The 22,469-nt window shown below is 26.1% G+C and overlaps 1 protein-coding gene across 1 annotated transcript in view; it reads right to left on the bottom strand.

The window, feature by feature from the left end:
- The window catches only part of LOC117175041 (cytochrome P450 306a1), a 116,274-nt gene that overhangs the window by 72,729 nt on the left and 21,076 nt on the right, over positions 1–22,469 (bottom strand). Inside the window, exon 2 of the mRNA XM_033364563.1 lies at positions 20,376–20,709. Within this exon, the coding sequence (XP_033220454.1) occupies positions 20,376–20,697 (322 nt within the window). The 5' untranslated portion in view covers positions 20,698–20,709. The remainder of the gene's footprint in view (positions 1–20,375; positions 20,710–22,469) is intronic.

Raw genomic sequence — 22,469 nt, 5'->3', positions numbered from 1 at the left:
ACGATGTTAAAAGGATTAATACGGAAAAATAATTTCTGAACCAAAAAAAATCTGCTTTAGTCCGGATTCGAACCCGTATCGCTACTATCCATGAGTAGAGCGTTAACCAATTGCGCCACCGAGGCCTCAGAAGTTCTATTCTTGCTCTTCAGGGTAGCCATTTTAATCGAATAAAAACTTTATCGGTCATTTCGTTTTTTTTTGTTCACAAACATTTTTCACGGCCAGTAAAATTAGAAAATTTGAAGTCTAAAGCTAAACATTTTTCCATTTGAAGTAATAAAAGATAAACTACAAATTAAAGTATTTAAATTGGAACTCTTAAATTTCAAATTATTTAAAATTGAAGATTGAAATTTTTTAAATTAATAAATTTTATATAAATTCTCAATAATTTACACGCATAAAATGGATTTTAGGTAGTAACACTTTTTAATTGAACAAATTTGAATGAAATCCAGACAAACATAGAATTCAGATATTCAAATTCCCTACTAAAAATATAAATCCACGTTATCATTTTCACTGTTCTAAATTGAACAATCAATCAACGAACTTTATAAATGTCAAAACCACATTATTTTAAGCAATTTTAAGCTAGAAACAATAAAAATTGAATTATTTAACCAAACATTTTTTAAATTATAAGTTAAATTATTTTAATTTTAAATAGTTTGAGCATCGTTGAAAAGCTTAAAAATTTTATTTCAAAATCTTGAGAAATCTAAAATTTGTTCAAATTTAAAATTATTTCTGAAATTTTTATAAAAGTGCTAAATATCTTTTAAAATGAATCGAATTTTTCTACCATTTTTACAAAATCCTGCTTATTATGTGGAAAATTTTTTTTTTAATTATTTCAAGTAATTTATTCGAGGTTTATTTTTAAAGACTTTAAAAGTTTTACAAAATTTTCAAAAAAGAATCTGGGAGATTTAAGGAAATCTTTTAAAATTTGCAGGATTTTGTAACAATATTAGGAGAAATTCGGTTCATTCAATCTTAAAAAGCTTCAAAATTTATATTTGAATTCTACAAAAATGGACATTTTGTTTTAACTTAGGCTGTGTCTATTTAAAAGAAAATGTCGGTACGAATAACCGAAGTTTATCGATAAACAAACTTTGTTTAAATTATTTAAAATCATTTCAAATTATTGCTATAAATAAAAAATGTTATTTATACCTTAAAATTTAACAATTTCACTTATAAAATAAACATCTTTCCAATAGAATAATTGAAATTGTAACATTCAAAGTTTCAAAGCTTTCCAAAATTTTAACGATCAGTTTCAAATTTTGCACTTTGAAATATTATGGTTTCAATTTACTCGTCTTAAACGAACAGTAAAATATTGCTAAATATTGAATAGCTCTCAGTTTTCCTAATTAAAAGATATCAAATTTAATGGGTTCCAAATGAAATATTTTAGACTGAAACTATACTTTAAATTTAATAAAAGCCCTAAGCTACGAATATATTTAATGAAGCTATTTTTATGTTCTAAATAGTTTATAAATTTTTAATCAAGCGAATTAAAACAGTTTGATCATTGTTCACTTTTTTATACTTAAAGTACAGATTCATTTAAAAAATAATTTATTTGTTTATATTTGTTTATATCATTATTGAAAAAGATAACAATTCAAACTAATTATTTTTTAAAAAACTGCTATAATCGAACTCGGACAGATTTTTCGTCTAAAGATTTGTAAAATTCCCGGTCAAAACATAAATTTACGGTAATTTTCCGGCTTTTCCTGGACTCAAAAAATTTCCGTTAATTTCTCGTTTTTTCCGGTTTTCCGGAAAAATGACTTTTTTGGTTCAAAATAATGTAAAGCCCGTAAATATTGACCAACTTTGACAAAAAAATGGAAAATTAGCTTATAAGATTTCTAAGGAGGTTGTCGAGCCTCATTTTAAAAAGAGGCTTTCCATTTTTTAAAAATAAACAAATATGACGAAAAAAATGACAATTTTTTTATTTGACGTTCCCGGTGTTCTTCAACATCATGAACATGGTTTGTACCGCCCAAATTTTTTAAAGTCACATTATTTAATGATATTTTACAATTATATGATAAACCAAAAAGATTTGTATGAACAAATTGTTTGTTTAAAGAACGTTCTTACGATTTTCCATAATTTTACGTTTTTTTTTAAATTTTGTTGCAAGAAATTTGTATAAAAAGAATATGAAGATGAAGAAATTTCTTCATGAGATTGTTATTGTTAATATTATAAACAAATTCAATAAACAAATGCTTTAATTAGCCTTTTTCGACGGGAAAATTCGTTTTTTTAATGACATTTTTTTTAAATTGTGAACTTTATGCTCATTTTAGAAAAATTCATAATTTTTGTAATAATCTTATGATTTTTTAAACTAATTTAATAAACTAATGTTTTATTCGTGCATTTGTCGACAGAAAAATTCGTTTTTTTAATGCCAATCCTTTCAGTTGGGAACTTGACGATAATTTCCGCAACATGCAAACTATTTGGTAAATTTTATGATTTTTAAAAACAAGTTTAATGAACAAAAGTACAGATAAAGCATTTTTCGAAAGAAAAATTCTTTTTTTTTCGATGTGAACTTTTTAAAATTGGAAACTTCGTGATTATTTCAGAAAAAATGCATAATTTATTAATCAATTTTATGATTTTTTAAACAATTTTGTTAAACAAGTGCATTCTTGAGGCATCTGTCGACGGAATTTTTGTTATGTCAGACTTTTTATTAAAATCTTAATTGGAAATTCAGCAATATTAATGATTGTTTGTTAAATTTTATAATTTTTTAAAACTAGTTTAACAAAAGAATGCATTTTTCGGGCATCCTTCGACGAAAATTTGTCTTCAATCTGAGTCCTTTCAGTTCAAGTTTCTCATTACTTTTATTCTTTCAATAAGGCTGCAGCTTCTGGATAATGCTTTTGTTTATTAAATTTTTTTTTTAAATGCCAAATTTTTCAATTAATTATGACTTTTGCGAAAATGACCATGAATTTCTCCATTAAAAAGACTAACATAACAAAAAAAGAATTTTTCCGCCGTCCGATGCCCGAATAATGCATTTTTTTATTAACATTATTTTAAAAAGTCATAAAATTAATCAATGAATTATGCATTTTTCTGAATTTATCATAAAGTTACTAACTAAAAAGTTCCCAACTAAAAGGACTGGACATTAAAAAAAACGAATTTTTTTGCTGACAAATGCCCGCCATAATGCATTTGTTTAATGAATTTGTTAAAAAAATTGTAAGCCTAATCAACAAATTAGGAATTTGTCTCAAATTTGCTCAAAGTTCCTCATTAAAAAAAACGTAGAAAAAAAATTCGGTCAAAAAATGTCTATTTAATGCAATTGTTTATTAAATTTGTTTATAATATTAACAATAATAATCTCATAAAAAAATTTCTTCATTATTATATTGTTTTTATCCAAATTTCCTTCAATAAAACTTCAAAAAACGTAAATTTATGGAAATCGTAAAGAACATTCTTTCAACAAATAATTTGTTTATACATTTTTTATTTGTTCGTTATATACTATTGAAATATCTTTAACTAATGTTACTCTATGTAACTTAGACGATTTCTAAAATTTTAATATTATTGACGAGCACTGGGAACGTAAAATTGAAAAATTGCGATTTTTTGTCATGTTTGTTTATTTATAAAAAAATTCGAAACCCTGTTTTCAAAATCAGGCTCGAAAACTCTCTTAGAAATCTTATCAGTTTTTGTTGTCCAATTCCAAGTTTTAAGATTTTTAGTTAATACAAATTTCGATGTCAAAATGATTACTTTACCAAAGTACTATTTTTTGATCAAAGTATATTTAACATATTTAGTACTTAAAAATATAATTACTAATTAAAACACGTTAAATTTAAACATTTATTCAAATTATAATACCATCTTTCAAACATTAGTTAGATTAATTCCACGTTGATCAAAAATGGTAAATTTATCCCTGAAAAAAGTTAACTACGAAGAAAAGAAGATCTACTGAGGCTTCGGTGGCATAACTTGTTAACGCTTCACCCATGGATAGTGGCGTCCCCGGTTCAAATCCAGACTCAGGCAAATTTTTTCTTGTTCTTAAAAAATTATTTGTCCGAACTAATCATTTCAAAATCGAAATTTTTATTAATTAAAAATTATTAAAATTAAAGAAGATTATTGAAAGGCAATTTGAATGCGAGTAGCAGTCATTTATCCACTCCCTTTTTAACAGGAAACCAATATTATTTACAAAAAGTTTACTCTCAAATTAATTCCACTTCTTCGGTAATAAATAAATTAATGAACATTAGAGTTACAACTACCAGTTAATTAAAATACATAGCGAATAAAAAGCAACCGACAATAGGTTTTCCTCGATCATTAATTAGTATTTTCGCTGCGTAATTACGTCTCGTTTTTCCAAGAAATTTTTTTCTATTGGAACTAGTTATCGTGAAGAATGAAGGTGGCTTTAGCATTTTTCATCCACTTTCAGGTGGAAAAAGTGGAGGCTAGATGTGTATTCACGCGACTCATAGATTCGAGATACCCTCGAAGCTCGAATTCCAGAGGCATGGCATAATGCGAGTCGATAAATCCATGAACGATACATTTATACTGTTATAGGATCATTTTATCATGTATTTAAAAAAAAATTAGTTAATTTGTACCTAAAGTTAAAAAGATGCTTTTCGTTTTTTTTATTTTTTAATAATCTTTTTAATAAACAAAATCCTGAAACATTAGCCATTTTTACACCAGGTCAATACAAATTATATTTAAAAATGAACAATTTTTGGAGGGTACATTAAAAAATTTTTTAAACTAAACAAAACTTTTACCTACGTCCAAATAAACAACTTTTTTTCTTCTATAAACAAAACATTAACCCGCTAAATTCGAAAATTTTCAATCGTCTAGCCCAATGGTGCCAAAATGTTTGAAAATATTTTTTTATTGAATTTGTTGCGACTTTTTTAGAAAAAATAGAACCCAATAAGAAAATCCAACTATTTTTGGTAAAAAATGTAATTGTTTTGTTGAACATTTATCTTTTTTCTAGAAAATTCAACTATTTAGTTAAAAATTAATCTATTTTATTGAAACGTTTTCTCTACTAATTTAACGTCTAACAATTTGTTTAAAAATGCACGTATATATTTTGTTAAAAATTGAAGTATTTGGATACAAATTCATCTTGCTTTGCTCGAAAACGATTTATTTGTTGCAAATTCAACTTTTTAGGCTGCCAATGCAATTCTCTTCTAAACATTTTTTTTTTGTTTTTTGGCTAGAAAATTCATCTACTTAAAAAAAGAACTGTCTTTCGTTTAGGTTTAATCTCTTTTATTTTAGAATTAGCCCGTTTGATTAATAATTCAATTATTTTGTTCAAAAGTTATCCTTTAAAGTAAAGTATTTTTTTTCGATTCAAAATTTATCTTTTTTGGTTAAAAACAATTGTTTGTTGAAAATTCAATTATCTTCTCAAAATTTATATTTTTTACTGAAAATTCATCTTGTTTATTGCAAGTTTAACCATTTGTTTAAAAATTAATTTTTGTTCTTGAAAAATCGACTATTCGATAAAAAAAATCCATCTTTATTGGGCTAGAAATTAGCCCAATTAGTTTTTTTGTTTGTTTGAAACGTCGACTATTCGGTTCAAATCCCTTTATTTTGAAGAAAATTCATATTTTTTAATTAAAAGTTTAACTATTTGTTAGATAATTCATTTTTTGTGGAAAATTTTATTATTTCATTGAAAATTAATTTTTCTTGGTCGAAAATTTAATTTTTTTGGTAAACATTCGTCTTTTTGGATAGGAAATTCTTCCTTTTTAATTATTGGTATTTCGTGATAGAAGACATCTCTCTGGTTTGAAAATTCACCCTTATAGATTGAAAATTAATCTTTTTATTAAAAATGTAAGTATCTTATAAAGATTGCATTTTTTAAATGTTGACTATTCTGTTCAAAATTCCTTTATTTAAAAGAAAATTCGTCTTTTTTCATTAAAAGTCCAACTATTTGTTTAAAAATGATTGTTTTTCGTACGAAAATGAACTACTTGTGAAAATTCAGAACTTCAGGCATGTTATAAATCTTATAATTTAATTTTTGACCGTGAATTTATAAAGTTTAAAAAAAAAAAATAGTTCATGTGTTAAAAATTGAACAATTATTGATTTTATGTGACGATTCGGAATCTATTCAAATTTAAATATTTACAGTTTTTAACTTTAAAAACTAGACTGTTTCAATTCGAAAGTCTTAGTATAGTTAAACAAATTTAAACCTCTGATTGAAACTACATAAACTATTTTCAATTTTTAAATAATTTTAAATGAATAATAAAACGCTTCTATTTCAATTTTTTTTGTTCATTTGAAATAAGCAATTATAAATTGAATATTCAAAAATAAAAATTTTTAAACTGAATCGTTTGAACTAGAAAGCCTTAATATATTCAATTAAAAAATTTAGTGACCTAAAATAAATATTTAAATTTTCAATATTTTATGAATTGGAAAAAGGATAATTTTTTGTTCTTACCATTTTTATTAAGCTGAAAAGGAAGAAACTGACGTTTTTAATTTTTTTTCATCAGGAAGAGGCCCTTTTTTTGTTTTTATTATTTCTATTCAGTTGGAAGGAATGGCATTTTTTCTGAATTTGAAAAGATCATTTTTACATTTAAAAATTGTAATGAGTTTAAAAAAAATGTATTTAAAAAGAAAATTTGTTATTTTTATCACTTTACTTCAGTTGGAAGAAAAATATTTTACTGTTTTAAGAATTTCGCTCAATTTGGTAGAGAAAACATTTGGTCTTCCGGTTTTTCTGAATCTGAACAAAACATTTTTTTACTCTTAACTTTTTTATTAAAGTAGAGGGGAGGGCATATCATTTTTTTTAATTGGAACAGAATTACTGATAAGTTTTAATTTAGAGCATTCAAAATGACTTTAAATAAATAAAATTTTAGTTGCAAAATCTCAAATTTTGAAAATTAAGTCGTTACTTTTTATTTTCGAAAAGTAATATATTTAATTTTAATGTTACATTTTAGGTTGAAAAACTTTAAAACTAACGGCAAATAATTATTTCAACAATAGTTTTTATAATTGAATTTTTTCTTACCACCTATTTTTGTCGGGGAAAATATTCAAAGTCAACCATTTATCAAAAATTGATAATTTTTTTAATTTGAAATGACCTCCCTAATATAATTTTGACTCTTAAAAGCATAGAACAAGCATTTTTTTTAGAAATCCGTAGTCTACTTCATCGGGAATAGACAACAGTTGAAGTAGTAACCCTCCGTCTATAGGCAGACATGAAATGTTGTCTGACCTTGCGCAACTGATACTACTGTGTTCAATGTCAGATTCACAAATAATAATTTTTAGAGAATTTGGTAAATTAAGAGACTGCATCATATTATAATTGTAATATTTCAAGAATAATTAAAATTCTTTAACCATTAGCTTACGTAAATGTTTATTAATTTTAAGGTTAGTTGTATTCAACGGAAACGATGAATTCTTAACCAAAAAGTTGCATGTTCAATAAAACAGCTGAATTTTGTAAACCACCAAGATGATTTTTCAGTCCGTAACAATAATTTTTTACCGAAAAGACGAAATTTTAACTAAATACATTATTTTTCAACTAAAAAAAATAAGTTTTCAACCAAAAATGGAATAGTTAAATTTTCATTTTGACAAATTACTTTTCAACCAAAAATGTAAACCAGATAAATTTTAAAAGAAAAAAGGAGTTTGTAACAAATTAGTTTTCAAAAAAAAAAAATGCAATTTAAAAAAAAAATAATTTTCAAGAAAATACTTACATTATCAACAAAAGAGGTGAATATTGAAATTTTAATCAAAAAGATCATTTTTCGGTCAAAAAGACGAATTTTCAACAAAATACACAATTTTCCGAATAGAAAATATCAATTTTTAGTTGAAAAGTCATTTGTTAAACCCAAAAAAAAAAACTTTTCAACCAAATAGTTAAATTTTCAAGCAGAGAAAAAACTTGATGCCAAAAAGACAAATTATCTACAAAAAATTTTAATTTTCAACTAAAAAAATATGGTTTTTTAACGTAAAAGTTAATTTTTCGTTAAAGACTTAGGCTTTTCTACATATAGTTTAATTTTTATCAAATAGCTGAATTTTCTACCCAAATAGTTAAATTTTCAATTAGAATGTTGAAACCTCCAACAAACAAAAATTAATTTTCACCCAAGCAATTACATTTTCAACCAAGAAGAACACTTTTCTATCAAACAGACGAATTTGTAACAAAATACATGAATTTTAAGCTAGAAAATATCAATTTTCATTTCATAACATCAATTTTGAACCAAAAAAAAACTTTTAAACGAAGTATTAAAATTCTCAATTCAAGAGATGAATTTCAAACCCAAAATGAATTTTGAACAAAGCAATTCAAATTTCAACGAAGTAGTTAAATTTTTTAGCAAAAAAGGTGACATTGTAACAGAATAGTTTAATTTTTAACCAAAAAGCTGAACTTTTGACCCACAAAGATGAATTTTCAACCACCAAGATTAATTTTCTACCAAAAAGACGAATTTTGAACTAAAAAAATAAGTTTTCAACCAAAAATGGACTGATTAAATTTTCATTTTCAAAACTTTCTTTTCAACAACAACAATATTTCAACAAAATAAATTTAACGAGAAAAAAAGTTTTTAACAAAATAGTTGAATCCTCAACTAAAGAAATGAATTTTCAACAACGAATATTAATTTTCAGTAAGGAAGCAAAAAAGACGAATTATCTAGAAAAAAGTCGACTTTTCAACACGAAAATTATTTCCCAGCAATAAAGTGTTGAAAAAATTCAATTTTAACTAAAAATATCAAAGGATATCAAAATATATCAATTGGATTAGTATCAATCAAAAATAGCATTTTTTCAATTAAATAGTTAAATTTTCAACCAAAGAGATAAATTTTAAACCTGAAATAATTTTTCAAGAAATTATTTAAACTTTAACCAAAAATAGAATAGGTAAATTTGCCGCTTCAAAAATTACTTGTCAACAATCGCAAAAAAAAAAAAATAAATTGAATCAGTTGAATTTAACGAAAGAAGATGAATTTTTAACAAAATAGTTGAATCCACAACCAAATAGATCCATTTTCAAAAAGTAGATTAATTACCTACTACAAAAAAAGCGAATAAGAAAATCGTTAAATTTTTAATATAAGTGAGGAATAAATAAAATAATTTAATGGTGAAAAATACTAGATAAATTTAACCAACTTTTAAATTTTCACAAAATGCAAAGAAGAATTGTTTAGAAGAGAGTTCAAGCTTCAACCCGAAGTTTTTACATATTTATTTCAACAAAGAAAGATGATACTCCTACCAATAGAGATAAGTTTCAAAATCAAACTATCAATTAATTAGAGCTTTGATATTTGCACTTTATTTTTATTAAAAATTTTAATCTTATAAAATATCTTAAAATTTTTTAAAGCTCCTAAAGCTACCTTATAATTGTTTTAAACACCCAAAAATCTTTTAAATTTCTTTGGAATCCCTTCCGATGATTAAAATCAACTGAAAATTCCTTATAATCTTTTAAAATACCTCAAAATATTTTAAAAAATTAAAAAATATTTCTAAACTTATGCAAGTGCTTGAAAATTCATTAGAATTTGCAAAAATACTATAAAATATTAAAAAACCTTCAAAATCCCTTGGCATTTTTTGAAGGTGTCGAAAATAACTTTTAATTTTTTTAAATACCTCAAAATCTTTCGATTCCTTTTAAATCCCTTTAAATTGTTAAAATCTACAGACTCTTGGAATTAATTAAAATATCATAAAACATTATAAATCCTTTGGAAAAAAAGTTCCTTGGAATGTTGAAAAATAACCTAGAATCATTTTTAAAAAACTTTAGGATCACTTAAAATAATTTTAATACATAAAAATACTTGAAAATCCCTTGGATTTTTTAATTACCAAAAATAACCTAAAATATTTCAATTCCTTTTAAATCCTTCAAATTACAGATTTCTTAAAATCTATTAAAATATCACAAAATATTTTATATCCTTTGAGATCCCATTAAATAACGGAAATCAATTAATAATACCTTGGAATATTTTAGAAAACCATAACATATTTTTAAAATCTTGGAATCTTTTTGAGTCTTTAAAATTTTTTTAATTTCTTGAAAATTCTTTGGAATAATTAAAAATCTCTTGAAAGTTTTTACAGCTCTTGGAAAATCCCTGGAATTTAAAAAAAAAATATTAAAAAAATTTTTTTTTTTAAATAAATTTTTTTTTTTAAATAAATTTTTTTAAATCCTTCGAAACTTTTTAAAGATCTTGAAAATGTCTTGAATTTATAAAAAATATTATTAAAATATCTCAAATCCCTTTAAACTTTTCAAAGCTCTTCAATCAGCCATGAATATTTTTTTACAATACCCTAAAATATTTCAAATCTTTTGTAATCTTTGTAAATCTCTTAGAACTTTTTAAAGCTCTTTGAAATGTCACGGAAATTTTTTATAATACACCAAAATAATGAAAATCCTTTCAAATTTTTAAAATATCTTGAAATTTTTTAAGCTTCTGAAAATTTCCTTGAAATTTTTAAAAATACTTTCAAATCAAAAATCCCATGGAATATAAAGAATAACCTAAAATATTTGACGTCCTTTCAAATTTTTAAAAATATCTGCAAATTTTAAAAGCCCTTGGAAATTTTCTTGGAAATTTAAAAAATACCCTGAAATTGAAAATTCCATGAAATTAAAAAAAATGTCCTAAAATATCTCAAATCCTTTGAAATCTTTGTAAACTCCTTTAAACTTTTTAAAGCTCTTAAAACTGCCATGGAGTCTTTTTACAATATCATAAAATATTTTGAATTCTTTCAAATCTTTTAAAAATCAATAACAAATTTTAAAGCTCCTTGAAACTTCTATGGAATTTTGATAAATACTATAGAATTTTCAAAAATACTCTAAACTATCTCAGATCTTTTGACGTCCTTGTAAATCCGTTGAAAATTTTCAAAGCTCTTGAAACTGTCACGGAACCTTTTTAATGATACCCTAAAATATTTAAAATCCTTTAAAATTTTTTCAAACATTCTGAATATTACATGGAACTTTGAAAAATAGGCTGAAATATTTTTAATCCTTTGAATTTTTTTCAAATATATTGAAGTTTTTAAGCCAATAAAAATTTCCTTTTAAGTTTTTAAAATACACTGAAATTGAGAATTCCATGGAATTTTGAAAAATACCCTCAAAAAATTTATAAAGATTTTAAATGCTCCCTTGGAACTTTTGAAAATACCCCAAAATTGAAAATTCAGCGGATTTTGAAGAAAAAAACACTGAAATATTTAAAACCCTTTAAAAATTTGTTAAATATCTTCAAACCTTAAAAGCTTTCAAAAACTCCCTGCGAAATTGGTAAAATAACCCAAAATTAAAAATACGTTGGAAGCTTGAAAAAAAAAACTTATTACCTTAGAAGAAGAGAAAATACCCTAAAATTGAAAATTCCGTGGAATGTTGAAAAATGCCCTTAAATATCTCAAATCTTCCGAAATCTTTATAAATTTGGTCAAACTTTTACAAACTCTTTAAAATTTCACGGAATCTTTTTTATAATACCTTAAAATATTTCATATTCTTTGAATTTTTTTTTTGATATCATGGAAATATTAAAGCTTCTGATAATTTCCTCAGAAGCATTAAAAATCCTTTAAATCTAAAATTACTGGGAATTTTAAAAAGTATTTTTAAATATTTCAAATCCTTTGAATTTTTTAAATATTTAAAAAATTTGTAAACTTTTAAAAACTGCCTACAAATTTATAAAATACCCCAAAATTAAAAATACTTTGGATTTTTTTAAAATACAATATTTCCTTCAAAGTTTAGAAAACACCCTAAAATTGAAAATTCCATGCAACGTTGGAAATTATCGTAACATATTTAAAATTTTAAGAATATCTTCGAAGTTTTAAAGCTCTTGAAAATTTCCTTTGAAGTTTTCAAAATACCCTAAAATTGAAAATTCTATGGAATTTTGAAAAATACACGTAAAAATTTGTAATACCTTGAAATTTTTTAAAATATCTTAAAGCTTTGAAAGCTTTTAAAAACTCCCTGCGAAATTGATAAAATACCAAAAATTTGAAATGCATTGGAACCTTAACAAATATTCTATTATATAGAAAAAATATTCTATTTATATATTATATAAAAAAATCCTAGTTCCTTTGAAGTTTACAAAATACCCTAAAATGTTTAATTCCATGAATTGTTGAAAAATACCCTGAAATATCTCAAATGTTTCGAAATCTTTGTAAATCTCCTAGAGCTTTTTTATAATACCTTAAAATATTACAAAACATTTCAAATTTTCTAAAAATATTTTGCCATTTTTAAATCATCTGAAAATTACCTTGGAAGTTTAAAAAATCCTTAAAACTGAAAGTGACTGGGAATTTCAAAAAGTACCCTAAAATATTTCAAATACTTTGGAATTTTTTTGTAATATTTCAAAACTTTAAAAGCTTTTTAAAACTCGCTGCGAAATTGATAACATACACTAAAATTGAAAATACCTTGGAACCTTGACAAATACTCCATTTCCTTCGATGTTTACAAAATACACTAAAATTGAAAATTCCATGGAAAGTATAGAAATATCCTAAATTTGTTCAAATCTTTCGAAATCTTTGTAAATTTCCTAAAACTTTTACAAGCTCTTTAAAATGTTACGTAATATTTTTTATAATACCTTAAAATATTTCAAATCCTTTCAAATTTTCTAAAAATATTTTGGAATTTTTTACAAATATTTTGGTATTTTTAAATCCTCTGAAAATTACCTTGTAAGTTTTGAAAATCCTTAAAAATAAAAAATTACTGTGAATTTTAATCAGTGTCCTGAAACATTTCAAATCCTTTGCCTTTTTTACAAATATCTTGAAGATTTTAAAGCTCTTAAACATTTCCTTTGAAGTTTTGAAAATACCCTAAAATTAAAAATTCCATGAAATGTTGAAAAATACCCTACATTTTTTTAAATCTTTCGAAATCTTTGTAAATATTCTAAAACTTTTGCAAGCTTTTTAAAATGTCACGTAATATTTTTTACAATACCTTAAAATATTTCAAATCATTTCAAATTTTCTGAAAAATATTTTGGAATTTTTTAAATCTTCTGAAAATTACCTTGCAAGTTTTGAAAATCCTTAAAAATAAAAAATTACTGTGAATTTTAATAAGTGTCCTGAAACATTTCAAATCCTTTGCCTTTTCTACAAAAATCTTGAAAATTTAAAAGCTCTTAAACATTTCCTTTGAAGATTTGAAAATACCCTAAAATTGAAAATTCCATGAAATGTTGAAAAATACCTTACATTTTTTTAAATCTTTCGAAATCTTTGTAAATATTCTAAAACTTTTGCAAGCTCTTTAAAATGTCACGTAATATTTTTTACAATACCTTAAAATATTTCAAATCATTTCAAATTTTCTAAAAATATTTCGGAATTTTTTACAAATATTTTGAAATTTTTAAATCTTCTGAAAATTACCTTGGAAGTTTTGAAAATCCTGAAAAATAAAAAATTACTGTGAATTATAAAAAGTGTCCTGAAACATTTCTAATCCTTTGCCTTTTTTACAAATATCTTGAAGATTGAAAGCTCTTAAACATTTCCTTTGAAGTTTTGAAAATACCCTAAAATTGAAAATTCCATGGAATGTTGAAAAATTCAAATGAAATTTTAAAAAATACAATGGAATTTTCAAAATACACTAAAATATTTCAAATCCTTTAAATTCCTATTAAATTCCTTAAGCAAATAAAAAACTCCTTGAAATATATTACTACCCCCCCCCCCCCTTAGTACACTTATTTTTCTAGTAAGAATCTGTTTGAGTTTATAATTTTCTTTCTACCGCAAGAAGTGCATTTTGCTCTGGTTTTCACTTTGTCGATGGCTCAATATGGATTTTTATGAACCGATTTGTCCTAGATTTCATTGAAATAGTGATGATCCGGTGTTAAATATCCGGCATTCTCTTTCGGGTACCTGCGACCTCTAAAGTTCCAGATGTAGAGGCCAGGCCGCTCGATTCAATTTCTTTCTTATCGACGCACGGCGGCGCGGCGTTTAAAAGTAACCCGATTATCGGCTGCGAATTCATCTTCTTGTGCTTCTTGAGCTGGCGCGAAAGATCGCCGGAGATACATAGTGCGAAAGAAATGAATGGAGAAATCACGGGGCCGTTGACTCGTCGCCTCATCGTAAACAACGGCCGATGCGGTACATCCACGGTAAGGTAACTCTTCAATACGTGTATGAACGAATGCATAAACACAAATATGCGTGTGTGTGCGCGCGCGCGCGTGTGTGTGTGTGTGTGTGAAAATAGGTAGAGAAAAGCAGGTGCATTTCCAGGGGAGGAGGGTGCTTGAGTGAGAGAGTGAGTGTCAGATATTAAGTTTGAGATAGTGAGCATGAGATAGTGTGTGTGAGATAGTGAGTGTGAGATAGTGAGTGTTTGAGAGAGAGAGAGAGAGAGAGAGAGAGAGAGAGAGTGAGGCTCTGCATTGGAGGAGAATATAAGAGCTTTCGAAATGAGGTGCAAGTAAAGTAGACTTTAGAGAGCATATTGCCCGCAATCTGGTACATTTTACCTCGCATTTTACCGTGAAATAATCACCTTTTACTGATTCTCGGGCAATGAGGTACGGAAATTGAATTTTTTCTTCTACAGAGGCTAATTTCGCGAGTCTCAGAATTTCAGATGGATTCCAGACTGAAGAAATATTTATTATGATTGTCGAAAAATAACTGCACGTTCACGCATTACATCTGCAGTTAGAGTTACTTGAAAGTTTGAAGAAACAAGTGCATGCGAAATTGGAAGTACTGTTTTTTATTGAAATTTTTTTATTGTGAGGATACCCATTTGACACTTCTGGATTTCACCAGATTTCACTTGAAAATAGTTTCATTATTATTATAATTTCATTGAACCCGGCTTGCGGGGAGAGTGAAGAAGGTAGTCATTTTTGGTTCGCTCCGTCTGATTTGAGTCTGGCCGCAAGGCGGGGAAAATTTGGATAGCAGGGAGAAGTCAGGGGTTTTTCTTAGTGCGAGAAAAGTCAGTAATTTTGAAAAAAATGGTAAAAGTAATAAATTAATTTACTTATCGGTTAACCACTATTGAATTCATATTTTTGTATGTTATGGTCTTGACCAGATATTTATAAGCAGATGATTTAATGTTTCTATTTAATTAAATAGTTTATGATATTTTTAAATATTCCAAGCATTTTTCCAAAGATTTCTAAAACTTGGTATTAAATTGATTTTACACATTTTGGTTACAATAATGTATCTTTTATTTTAGGGCATTTTGAAGAATTCCATGGATTTAAATAATAAATAAATTTCAAGAAATTTTTCATTGGTTTCAATAATTTTAAGAAATTAAAAAAAGAAATAAAAAATTTGAGTGTATTTAAAAAAATTCAAAAGTATTTTTAAGAGCTGTAAAAAGTTTCAAGAAATTTCAAAAGATTTGCAAAGAATTTTCGAGTGTTATAAACAATTTCAAAAGGTTTTAATAAATTTCAAACAATTTAAAATAATTTATATTTTTTAAAGTTTCATGGAATTTCAAAGAGTTTTTAATTTCTTGAGGTGCAAATCTTTTACAAGAACTTTAAAAACAACATTCTTTCTAACTTTTCAAAAATATTTAAAAATATTTTTTGTATTTTAAGATTTCAAGTCATTTTTATTGAATTTCAGTAATTTAATTAGAGTTAAAAGAATTACTGTAAATATTTTAGGTTATTTGAAAGATGTTACATTTAAAAAATGCCTAGTAATTTTCAGGAGCTTTCAAAAGTTTCAAGAGATTTAAAAATAGATCTAAGGAATTTTCAAGAGCTTTAAGATATTTCAAGGTATTTTAAAATGTTTCAAAAGATCTCCAATAATTAAGGGTGTTTTTTAAAAATTCCACAAAATTTATAAAACTTTCAAAAATGTCTAAGGGTCTTCAAAAGATTTTTAGGAATTTTAAATATTTTTGGATGTTTTTTAAAACTCTGTGTTAATTCCCTCTAAAAATTTCGAAAAATTTGAAATAATTTATGGCACAAAGCTGTTACAAGAGCTTTAAACAGTTTTAAGGAAATTATAAAGTTTTCAAAGAATTAAAAATATGTTGGAATATTTTTAATAATTCCAAGAAATTTTTTTAAGAACTTTACAAAAATACAAAGTTCTTTGTAATATTTCAAAAACATTTTGAAATATTTTCGGGTATATTAAAAGATTTCAAGTATTTTAAATTTAATTTCCGTAATTTAATAAAAAATATAAATAGCTTAGATTATTTTTAAGATGTTGTGTATTTTAAAAAATTTCAAGGAATTTTCAGGAGCTTTCAAAAGTTTAAAGAAATTTAAAAATACTTGTAAGAAATTTTCTAGAGTTTAAAAAATTTCAAGGTATTTAAAAATATTTCAAGGGTGATTTATGTTAAGTTGATCTAAAAATTTCTAAAGAGTTTTAAAAATACTTACGGATTTGAAGCATTTTAAAAATATTTTAAAAGTTTTAAAAGTGTATTAGGGTCTTTGTGAGTAAAGAGATTTCACACATTTTAAGTTATTTTTAAAATTTTCAAGAAAATTGTCCTGAACTTTGAAAATTAAAAAAAAAAATTTTAATCACAATTGCTCTTAAAATTTTTTAGAGGATTTAAAATATTTTTGGGTATTATAAAAAAGATTGCAAAGCAGTTTGGAGGTATTTAAAAATATTTCAAAGAATTTGAAATGTTTTAGAATATTTTTTATAATTCCGAGGAATTTTCAAGAACTTTAAAAAGTGTCGAGACATTTTATACGACTGTAAATAATTAAAAATATTTGAGGGTATTTGAATAGATTTTAAGGAATCTTCTGTTTATTTTGAAAATTTGAAACAATTTAAAAAGAATTTAAAGATTTTAGGCTTTTTCGAAAATTCCATAGTATTTTAGACAGCTTTAAAAATTGCAAGGTATTTAAAATGATTTTAAAGTGATTTAAAAGATTCTATGAAATTTTCAATTGATTTCAATAATTTGAAGGGGTGTCAATGCAATTTTATAAATTTAAGATACTTTTAAAAATTCAACATTTTATTCAAGAATTAAAAAATTTAGTCAAGCGACGTTCATTGGCTGCCCTGCAACGTATCGTTGCGCACACTGTAAGCATGCGTACGCATTTGCGCATCATGCATGTCAGTGTTTTTCTGAACGTATGACGCGAAAAATATTAAATTTCTTTGAAATATTACAATTTCCCAATTAAAAATAATAAAATAAAGAATAAAATGATAAAAAAGGTATTTTAAGAACGATAGAGTATTTTTTAAATTTCCAAGAAATTTGAAAGAGCTTTAAATACTTTTAAGGGATTTTAAAGGGCTCCGAAAGATTTTGACTATCTTGGAGGCTATTTTTTTAATTCCAGGAAATATTCATAAGCTTAAAAAAATATTAAGGGTTCCAAAACCTTTTTAAGGATTTGAAATAATTTAGGGCAATTTTAAATATTCAGACATAGTTTTAGGAGCTTCAAAAAGTTTGAAGAGATTTAAAAATATTTTTAAAAAATCAGAATATATTCGGGTATTTTTAACAATTACACGTAATTTTCAATTGATTTTCGTAATGTAATGGACCTTTAAAGGTATAGAATTTTTTTAAGGTATTGCAAAATTCTTTAAAAAATACAAGGAAATTTCAAGTGTTTAAAAAAATTTAAGGGATTTTGAAATATTTCAAGGGATTTGAAATATTCTAGAGTATTTTTGAAAATTCCACGGAATTTTCAAGATCTTTAAAATATTTAAGGATTTAAAATATTTTAGTACAATTTTAAAAACTGTAACGAGTTTTAAAGCGATTTAATAAGTTTTAACGGATATTTAAAGGTATTTTTAACATTTTCTAAAATTAGAAAGAAATTTTTGAGAGTTTAGAAAATTTAAAGATTCCAAACGATTTGAAAAACTTTAGGTTTTTTTGTGAAATCCCACAGAACTTCCAAGAGCTTTAAAAATTCATTAGGACTTTTAAAATATTTTCAATGATTTAAAATATTTTAGAGTATATTTAAGAACTGTCACGAATTTTTAAGCGATTTAAAAAGTTTCAAGAGATTTTTTAACATTTCAAATGATGCTGAATATCCTTGGGCATTTTTAAAAATTATATGGAATATTCCAAAGCTTCAAAATTTGTTAAAAGGTTTCAGAAGGTTTTAAATGTTTTTAAACAATTTATGGTATTTTAAAATATACTAAGATTTATAATATTTATAACATTTTTAAAATATTTTTAAAGATTCCGAAGGATTTCAAAGATTTTTGTTTAACTCCACAGAATTTTCAAGAGATTTGAAAATTTATGAAGACTTTAAAAAGATTTGAAAGGATTTAATGTATTTTAGGGTATTTTTATAAACTGTAAGGAATTTTCAAGCGATTAGAAAAGTTTCAAGACATTTTAAAGAATTTGAAATATCCTAGTGTATTTTAAATATATTTAAATAATTTTAAGTGCTTCTGAAGAATTTTAAAGATCTTATGTTTTTTAAAAATTAAATCCAAGGGATTTTCCACAACTTAAAAAAGTTTTAGCGAAAATTTATAAGATTCAAAGGCAGTTTTAAGAGCTTAACAATGTTGCAAGAAATTTAAAAGAATTTGACATTTTTTTAACGATATTTTTAATAATTCTAAAGACTTTTTAAAAGCTTTTAAAAATTCCAAGGTATTTCAAACTATATAAAAGGTTTTAGAATATTTTAGGGTATTTCAAATGATTCAAAAAAATAATAATTTAGAAGACTTTATGCTCGAGAAGTTAAGGATTTCGTCAAGTTTCAAAATTTGAAGAAATGTCGAAATTATTTTTAAAAATATTTTGAATATATTTGAAATTTAAACTGAATTCTTATTATTTTGTCCAGATTTCTTTAAAATTCTTTATAATTCCGTCTGATATTTCAAAACTTATTGGAAAGTTATTTTTAATTCACCTTAAGTTTGAATGAATTTCATCAAATTCTTCTTATTTAAAAAAAATTCTTATAAACTCAATCCAATTTTACTAAAATCAATCGATTATTTTGGATTAAAAATATTGTTATTCAAATCATTCGAATTCTTTTGCATTTAACTTTTTTAATTGTTTCGAAGTCTGATGAATTTATTCTAAATTAATTTTGAACAAAACATTTAAATTTTTGAGCAAAAAAGATGTCTCGAATAAAATAGTCAAATTTCTAACAAAAGAATTAAATCTTATAAGCTTTTTTTCCTGGGGTTAAAAATCGCTAAAAAAAGAATTGTTAACAACAACAAATTCCTAACAGAATAGTTCAATTTTCATTTAAATTGTCTTATTTATTACCAAAGTAGTTTAATCTCTAACAAAAAATGTAAATTTTTTTTACCGAATGTTCAATTTTCTACCAAATTGATGAATTTTAAAACCCAAAATCCAATGAGAAAAATTAATTTTCATAAAAATGGTAGAATTTTCAACTAAAATGGTGAATCTGTAAGAACTAAGTACTGGAATTTTCTACTGAAAAATATAAAACACAACTAAATAGTTGAATTTTCAAAAGAGAAGGATAAATATTCAACTAAAAATGAAATAGTTAAATTTTCACCTGAAATAAAGTAATTTTTAAACAAAAGGAAGACGAATTTTTAGCTAAGAAGCTCAACTTTCAACAAATTAATTGAGTTTTTTAGCAAAAAAAAAGAGAACATCAACAAACTTTTTGGATTTACAAATAAATAAATTAAATTTTCAACTAAATAATAAAATTTTCAACCCAAAATTCTATTAATTCTGTTCACATTTGGGTAATAAAAAAGGGGAAGTTTCCTAAAAACAGAAGAAGGATCAGAATTTTGGAAAAAGAGGAACAGAGGTGTCATCTGCAAATGGCCCAAATGGGGGGGGGGGGCTCCAGTGTCAGATTGAGTCAGAAGTCACTAAAAATAGCATAACGTAGTATATATACGCTCGCAAGGCAGTCATTCTTGGGTCGCTCCGTCCGCTTATGACACCCCGCACTTAGGCGAAATTCTGCGGTGGTTTGAGAAACTGAACTGCTTATATATACATATATGTTCAGAGCATCACATTTTTTGTAAATAAAATAGGCTCTTGTATCTAGTTAAATGTATATTTTTAATTTTATAAATATATTTAGATTTAAAAAATTTACCATAGCCTTTCATGATTCCATGCGTAAGATACAAAGGTGCCCTTCCTGCAAATTCTTCCTTCGCCAGGACCTGTCTTACGAGTCGGTGATCAGACAGGATAACAGCATAAACCGATCCCATCTTTATTCCATATATTTGCCCATATTTTTTCGCCAGGGTCGTTAATGTCAAGTAAGGGTTCTTTTCGTCGATAAACGGTAGGTATCCAAGAATAGGAAGTTGCCAAGGTCCAGGAGGTAACCTCAATCTTCTCCTGCTTTTAATGCCAATGTAAACTATGACCAGAAGTAGGAAGCACAAAAATATTTGTGTAGTTGACATTTTGCCCTGATTCTGAAAAAGATAAAAAAGATATTGTGTTACTTATATTAAATTTATTTACGCATATAGTCCTCGGACTCATTTGAGATACTCAAAAAGTGTTAATAGTGGAAAACCGGAAAATATTCAAAAATAAAATAGGACCGAGAAAACAGGGAAATTAACCGGGTCGTAAGGTCGTACATTTTTTCCAAGAAGGGAAAGTGAGAGGAAGTCATATCTCACAAATTACAAGGGGATGGGAAGTAGGGAAATTAGGACAGGGGGGACAAAGGAAATGAGCAGAGTGGGAGTAGAGAAAGTGAGAAGAAATAAAGGAAGGTAAGTAGGGTAAAGAAGAAGTGAAGAAATAGTGGAAGTAAGGTGAAATGAAGAGAGGTGACGTGGGGAGAATTGAGGTTATGGTAAGTAAGGTGAAATAAAATAAATGAGGGAAATAACGTAAGAAGAAGAAGGACTAAGACGTGGAGAAGTAAGAGAAGTAAGGTGAAATGAAGGGAGGGAACGTGAGAAGAAATGAAGTGAGTAGAGGAATAAGGGGTGGAGAAGTAGGAGAAATGAGGGGCGAAGAAGAAGGCTAAATTAGGAGTGGAAAATTAAGTAAAAGAAAGTGAAATGAAGGGGACGTGGGGAAAAATGAGGATAGGGGAAGTGGTGGGAAACGATGAAAATAAGGACAAGGAAAGTAAGGGAAGTGAGAGGAACGGAACCATGGGAAGTGAGGCGAAATGTGAGATAACTGAGGCGAGGGGGAAGTAGATGAAGAAGAAGTTGGGGAAGGAAAGAGAAGCGACGGTTGCAGTTCTGGGAGAGGAAGTAGGGAAACTGGGAAGAAATGCAGAGAGGTATATAGAGAAAATGAGGGAAAATGAGGGAAATGTTGGAAACGAGAGAAATAAAAGAAGGAAAAGTGGAAGTAGTAAGGGGAGCGGAACTATGGTAAGTGAGAAGGAGTATATAAAGAAGAAGTTAGGGAAGGAAGGAGAAGCGAAGGTTGAAGTACGGGGAGAAGAAATAGGGAATTGGAAAGAAATGAAGGGAGGTTAGTAGAGTAAATGAGGGATGTATAAGTAGGTAAAATGAGAATTGGAGAAGTATGGGAAGTAAATTCAAATGATTGAAGGACACGTAAGGAGAACTAAGGTCAGGGTAAATAGAAGAATCAGTGGGGAATAAGGGAAATAAGAGGAGAAGTAGGGAAAATGCGAAGTAAAGAAATAGGTAAAGTAAGGTGAAATGAAAGAATGGGATTTGAATAGAAATGAGGAATAAGGAATTAAAGGAATTAAAGCGAAATTAAATGAGAGAAATAAGGTGAGATGTAGAGAAAATGTGAAGTAGAGAAGTAGGGTAAAATTAAATGGAGGAAATAAGGGAGGAAGTAGAGGAAATGAGAAGTAGAGAAACAAATGAAGCAAGGGGGATAAAGGGAGGAGAATCGCGGTAAAATAAGGTGTGAAGAAGGAAGGAAAATAAGGTAAGCTGAAGTAGGGAACGTGGTGTGAAACGAGGAAAATTAGTGGAGCGAATATAGGGGAAGTAAGGAGAGCAAAAATATGGCAAGTAATGTGAATTATTAGGTAAGTAAGGAGAAGCAAATGTTAAAGTGCGGGGAGAGCAATAAGGAGGCTGAGAAGAAATGAAGGGGGTAAGTAGAGAAAATAAGGGGTGAAGAAGTAGGGAAAATAAGAGGTAAAGAAGTAAGGGAAGTTAGGTGAAATGAAGGGAAGGAAGTTGAGGATAAATGAGGGCCGCAGAAGTATCGGAAGTTA

The sequence above is a fragment of the Belonocnema kinseyi genome, chromosome 6 (assembly GCF_010883055.1).
Source record: "Belonocnema kinseyi isolate 2016_QV_RU_SX_M_011 chromosome 6, B_treatae_v1, whole genome shotgun sequence".
NCBI lineage: Eukaryota > Metazoa > Arthropoda > Insecta > Hymenoptera > Cynipidae > Belonocnema > Belonocnema kinseyi.
The sequence above is the reverse complement of the archived record's forward strand: the minus strand, read 5'-3'. Positions and strand labels throughout refer to the sequence as shown.